Here is a 6,733-nt window from a genome sequence, read left to right on the forward strand (position 1 = left end):
AGGTTTTTATCATAAAGATTAGACCTTTGTAAGAGGTTTTTATCATTAAGATGTTCCCCCAGTTTGTTGCTTCTCTTCTAATATTGGTTGCATTGGTTTTGTTTGTAAAAAAATTTTTTTTTAATTTGATGTAATCAAAAGTATTTATTTTACATTTTTCTATTTTTCCTAATTCTTGCTTGGTTTTAAAAGTTTTCCTTTCCCAAAGATCTGACATGTATACTATTCTGTGTTCACCTAATTTACGTATAGTTTCCTTCATTATATTCAATTCATCCATCCATTCTGAGTTTATCTCGGGGTAGACTGTGAGATATTGATCCAAACCTAATCTATCCCATACTGTCTCCCAATTTTCCCAAGCAATTTTTATCAAAGAGTAGATTTTTGTCCCAATAGCTGGAATCTTTGGACTTTTTATTGAGTATCTTACTGAAGTCACTTATTCCAAGTCTATTCCACTGATCCTCTTTTCTGTCTCTTAGCCAGTACCACATTGGTTTGATGACCATGGCTTTATAGTATAGTTTAAGATCTGGGACTGCAAAGCCACCTTCCTTTGCATTTAAAAAAAAAACTTTCCCTGGATATCCATGATCTTTTGTTCTTTGAAATGAACTATGTTAGGTTATTTTCTAATTCAATAAAGAAGAATTTTTGGTAGTTCAAGAAAAAAAAGTCACAAAATACTTACTCTGATCCATCTACCAATACGAATTACTTGTTTGTGTTGTATGGTAAATTAGAATGATATTTCTAAAAAAGGAATCCCTCTCTTTGTACTATAGTGCTTCTTCAATTAGCCAAGAACAGAGACATTTATGTTACTCTTTCAGCTTATGGTTACACATGTAGTTGTTAGGTACCAGGATGGTCATTGTATCTTGAAGCTCAATAAAACCATACCTCACCAATTGTCTCACTGAAATAGATCCTTCATTTCTGCTTTCTGTGGATCATTCTTATAGAGGCCCAGATGGGAGGTATAGTGACCCTCTACCTGGGTCCTATAATATCTATCTGTGGGAATAACCTGAGGTGGAAAGAGGAGGCTAAGGAAATGGTAGAATAATAATGACTCAAAGACAGAAGGAGAAACAGATGGGGAGTAACGCAAACTCCAAGGAAGTAGTAGGAACAAGAGGACAGGTGGAGAGTATCAAAGCCTTGTTACTCTTATAAGCAGTGGAGTCTGAACAACAATGGGAAGCTTCGGGGATGACTGCTGTGCTAGAAAAGTGAGGGGAGTCACCACTCCTTGTTGCAAAGGCACTGGGGTGACAGGGTCACTAAGAAAGTTGGGAGTCAAGTGCTTGGTGCCTACTATCTCAATAGGAGGCACTGGGGTCATTAGGAAAGAGATACAGAGAAGCAAGAGTGGTGAGAGGAGAGGAGGGTAAGGGAGAGAGGAGAGAGAGGCAGCAAAGGCCAAAGGGGCTGGTGAGAGAGCAAGAGAGGAGTCAGAAAGGGTAAGAGAGGGGTCAGTAAGAGAGAAGTTTGAGACAGGCATCAAAGGCCGAAGGGAGGAGTCCACGCTTGTCCCCTGGTATTTATTGAGGGTCTTCGGAACATATACATATCATGACATGGGTTTTTCCATTGGTCCAATTGACTATGACAAGATCAAAGAGGTGGAGTTTCATCCATTCCACGCTTTTGTAAATGAAGTCCAAGTTGGCAATGCCCTGATTCAAACAGCACTATGTTAATGACCTTGCTCAGAGCAGAGGCAGTGTGGCTGTCTCCATGCCCAGCCCAAGAATTTGGCCATCCTTTCTTAGTGCCTAGCACTGTCCCTTTAACATCAAGAGCTCTGACCATGTGTCTGGTAGTACAATGTCAATCATACTTCCCAAATACTAATACTCCTGGTATGTTACAATTCTATCATTATCTCTTAGGCCAAGGAACAATCAGGTAGCTTTAATTTTTCACTTTGATATTTTCAGATATTTTGAGATGAAAATTTTACCATATCCATACATCCCTTTATTTTCTTTTTAATTAAAATGGTGCTCTTCATTACTATTCCCATAGCATCTTTTATCTGCTTATTCCATAGACTATATATAATGGGGTTCATAAAGGGTGGTATAACAGTATAAAATACAGAAAGAATAATGTCCTTAAGAGACTCAGAATCAGAAGGTGGTTGGAAATATATATAAGCACCTGAAATAAGAAATAAAGAAACCACAGAGATGTGGGGGATGCAGGTCGAGAAGGCTTTTTTCTGGTCTTCTTTCACTGGAAACTTGAGCACAGTGGAAAATGTACGAACATAAGATGCAATGATGAAGGCGTAACAGCCAGCACCAACCACCAGTGCAGAAGCAAGTAGGGATAACTTATTGCTAAAAGTGTCTGAGCAGGAGATCCTTAGCAGAGAGGGGATGTCACAGAAGAACTGATGGACCACATTGGAATGACAGAACGACAAGCGAAACGTGTAGCCAGTGTGGAAAGCTGCATACACAAGGCCAGTCAACAAGCAGGTTAAGGTCATCTGCAGGCAGACTCGGGGACTCATGATCACTGGGTAGTGGAGAGGGTGGCAGATGGCCACATAACGGTCACGAGCCATGACGGTGAGCAAAGTTACTTCTACACATGCCATTAAAATTACAAGGAATACCTGAGCTGCACAGCCTGTAACTGAAATAGTCCTATTGTTCATCAGAGAGTAAACAGATGCCTGGGGAGCAGTTATTGAGAGGTAGCAGGCATCCACCATGGCCAGATTCCTCAGGAAAAAGTACATGGGCGTGTGGAGTCTCCTGTCAATGGTGGTGATGATGACAATGAGGAGATTCCCCATCAGGCCTGCAGAGTAGATGAGAAACAGAAGGAAAGAATACAAGATCTGGAGCTCTCGGATGTCAGAAAACCCCATGAGCAGAAACTCAGTTGCACTGGTGAAATTGGACATTTTCAGACTTGTTCATCTAGGAAGTAACCTAGGTAGGACAAGGAGCAATCAGTCAGTCCATCTTTCAGCACTTATTAAGGACATGCTATGTGCAAAGGCTATTTTATTTCCTTGAGATTTTGACAGTCAGCATGACCTCTGCTATGTTTTCATTATTTGCCCTTGAACAAGTTAAATGTCTTCTCAAGGAAAATCTCTAAGATTTATAAAAGTGAGGCAGAACTCTACTGAGTGAGGAAGTTTCCATTCTTGAGAATTCTATATAAGCAAAGTAATCTTATTGAGGAACTTATATTGGTTTACCTTTTTTTCTTATATTGTATTGATTACTTATAACCGTTGCAGATAATTTGTCTTGGGTCAGGAGCCAACAATGAAAATAATTATTTTTATTAATTTTTTAATCTTTCATGAGTTGTCTTTGCATCTCCCCAAATTCCTTTCCTGACCATTTCATCTTTTTTTTTTTTTTTGTATAGGAAAAGGAAGTATAGGAGAGAAATTCAGAAACTTACTAAGACAATTTCAAATATACTTTTGCTGGTAGTAGAGAGCCAAATAAATCTTTTCCTCCTCCCACTATCCCCTATACATGCTCCCAATCATTGGTAGAAAGATTAGAAGTAAATGGTTGTCCTATAATCAAGAGGATTTTCCTCAACCCAGTGGCATCAGGATGATGAATGCTGCTGCCCCAGCCTGATATTCTCTCTGCTCCTCTGAATGCTCTCACTTCATCTAATTTGAATGATAGCTGCTCATCAGCTCTTCTAATCTCATCAGCTCAATGGTCTTCCATTAATAACCATCAAGTAATCAGCAGGACTGGATATCATGCTCAGCTCTACCCTTGAGTGTGGAGATACTCACCTGGAACCCATTCCCTAATCTCAAATGGGCATCAAAGCCTCTTTCAAGTTTCAACAACCAGGCTTTTCAGACAGTCTTACCTGATGCTTTTTAGTCACTAATTCTCCAGTAAGGGAATCAAGTTAGTTTTGACAAAGGAGCGATGGTTGAACACATCTAGTTTTAGATACAAAATTATATTTAGATATAGATATCATTTTAAAAAATTACAATTCTAATTTTTGTCCCATTGTCTTCCTCCTCTGCCATCCACTGAGGTGACAGAAACTAAATCCATTATTTTCTGTATAGTCATGGAAGAGATAATACCATAGTAGTTAGAAGAGATATAAATAGAGAACGAGACAGAGAAAGAAAGAAAAAGAAAAGAAATTTTATCATTAATACTTACTGTATTTCAATTTGGACACAGCTACAGGGCTCCATGCTGTTAACTTATCTAATTTGAGTTTCTCAGAAATTCTATTATTGAATTCCTCTGGCATGGCAAAGGATTCAAGAATTGCTCTAGCTAAGACTGCATCAGAAGACCATCATAAAAATTGCATTGTTCTGTGGACCTCATAATTCTATTCTGCTTGTTTGGGAAGTAATCCTCCCACTCTCAACCATCCCTATTATATTTTTAGCTTTGGTTAAATAGCTTGTTTCATGTGGGAACCCCAATGGACAAACTTCACCTTTGGAGAAACTCCCTGAATTGCCTTTGGGACAGTTTCCTTGATGTCCAGGACAATTCAGAGAGCCAGAGATGATAGCACTGAGGCAATTGTTTCTGGGTTGGGAAGGACATGTTGCCAAGTTAAGTCCTTTTAGAAGAAATGCGTTTGGAATTCTAGAGACATTAATTATTGCATATATGTATAAATATATTTTATGACTGAGGAATTTATTTTTTCTCTAATTTCTTACAAAGAATAGATGCTTACTTAACCCATTATTTAAAAGCTTCCAAATGAGAAATTCAAAGGTCTTGGGCAGTTGTTTGACACATTAGCTCTGCTGGCACAAATACACAATGACTCATGGAGGCAAGAGAAGTTGTGAAATGTTTGCAAGTGTATTTTAGTTTTATGCATCATATCTTTGCCTTTTCAGGAAAAAAAATTACAAAAGAAATGTACCAATAAAGTAATGCTATCTGACAGATTATATAACATTTTAAAGCCACAGTCCTCATTGTACTAACTATTAAGAAGAAAATGTTATGTCCTAGAGTATTTGGTTTGTGTGGTCATTTAGGCTTATTTTGGTTAAAATCCATCACTTGATCTTAAAGCAAAATAATCTTTTCTTACATTAATATACAACTTATTCAGTTACCTGTCTTCATTTTTATTATGAAAAAAGAGTTTCTATGAATATTTTTAAATTTTATAATAGTTTATTTGATCATTTCCATGCATTATTCATTAAAGACAAAGATCATTTTCTTTTCAACCCCCCCACCCCCCGTGGCCAACACGTGATTCCACTGGGTATCACATGTGTTCTTGATTAGAACCCATTGCCATGTTGTTAATATTTCCATTAGAGTGTTTGTTTAGAGTCTCTCCTCTGTCATGTTCCCTCAACTGCTGTATTCAGGCAGTTACTTTTCCTCACTGTTTCTACTCCCACAGTTTGTCCTCTGCTTATGGATAGTGTTTTTTCTGCTGGATCCCTGCAGATTGTTCAGGGACATTACACCGTCATTAATGGAGAAGTCCATTACGTTCGATTATACCACAGTGTGTTTGTCTCTGTGTACAATGTTCTCCTGGTTCAGCTCCTCTCGTTCTGCATCACTTCCTGGAGGTTGTTCCAGTCTCCATGGAATTCCTCCACTTTATTATTCCTTTGAGCACAATAGTATTCCATCACCAACATATACCACAATTTGTGCAGCCATTCCCCAATTGATGGGCATCCCCTCATTTTCCAGTTTTTGGCCACCACAAAGAGAGCAGCTATGAATATTCTTGTACAAGTCTTTTTCCTTATTATCTCTTTGGGGTACAGAACCAGCAGTGCTATGGCTGGATCAAAGGGTAGATATTCTTTTATCACCCTTTGTGCATAGTTCCAAATTGCTCTCCAGAATGATTGGATCAGTTCACAACTCCACCAGCAATGAATTAGTGTCCCTACTTTGCCGCATCCCCTCCAGCATTCATTACTTTCCATAGCTGTCATGTTAGCTAATCTGCTAGGTGTGTGGTGATTCCTCAGAGTTGTTTTTATTTGCATCTCTCTGATTATAAGAGATTTAGTAATAGTCTTGATTTCTTTGGCTGAGAACTGCCTGTTCTTGTCCCTTGCCCATTTATCAATTGGGGAATGGCTTGATTTTTTGTACAATTGATTTAGCTCTTTATAAATTTGAGTAATTAAACCTTTGTCAGAGGTTTTTATGAAGATTTTTTCCCAATTTGTTGTTTCCCTTCTGATTTTAGTTATATTGGTTTTGTTTCTACAAAAGCTTTTTATTTGATGTAGTCGAAATTATTTATTTTACATTTTGTGATTCTTTCTATGTCTTGCTTGGTTTTAAAGTCTTTCCCCTCCCAAAGGTCTGACATGTATACTATTCAGTGTTTGCCCAATTTACTTATGCTTTCCTTCTTTATGTTTAAGTCATTCACCCATTTTGAATTTATCTTGGTGTAGGGTATGAGGTGTTGATCTATTCCTAATCTCTCCCACACTGTTTTCTAATTTTCCCAGCAGTTTTTATAGAATAGTGGATTTTTGTCCCAAAACCTGGGATCTTTGTGATTATCTTATACTGTCTTGCTGAGGTCGCTTTCCCCCAGTCTATTCCACTGATCCTCCTTTTTGTTTATTAGCCAGTACCAAATTGTTTTGATGACTGCTGCTTTGTAATATAGTTTGAGGTCTGGGACTGCAAGGCCCCCCTCATTTGTGTTTTTTTTTTCATTATTTCCCTGGATA

The 6,733-nt window shown here is 38.0% G+C and overlaps 1 protein-coding gene across 1 annotated transcript; it reads right to left on the reverse strand.

Moving 5' to 3' along the window:
- Positions 1 to 1,945: 1,945 nt before the first annotated feature.
- Positions 1,946 to 2,931, reverse strand: LOC100025312 (olfactory receptor 14C36-like). The gene has a single exon (XM_001376254.5). It carries the CDS (start codon positions 2,927 to 2,929, stop codon positions 1,946 to 1,948), a length of 984 nt encoding a protein of 327 aa, XP_001376291.3. The 5' UTR covers positions 2,930 to 2,931.
- Positions 2,932 to 6,733: the final 3,802 nt, after the last annotated feature.

This window comes from Monodelphis domestica, chromosome 4, assembly GCF_027887165.1.
Source record: "Monodelphis domestica isolate mMonDom1 chromosome 4, mMonDom1.pri, whole genome shotgun sequence".
NCBI lineage: Eukaryota > Metazoa > Chordata > Mammalia > Didelphimorphia > Didelphidae > Monodelphis > Monodelphis domestica.

What these genes read in the sequence shown, in the direction of transcription:
- LOC100025312 (XM_001376254.5), bottom strand. Translation starts at nt 2,929, where the DNA reads ATGTCCAATTTCACCAGTGCAACTGAGTTTCTGCTCATGGGGTTTTCT.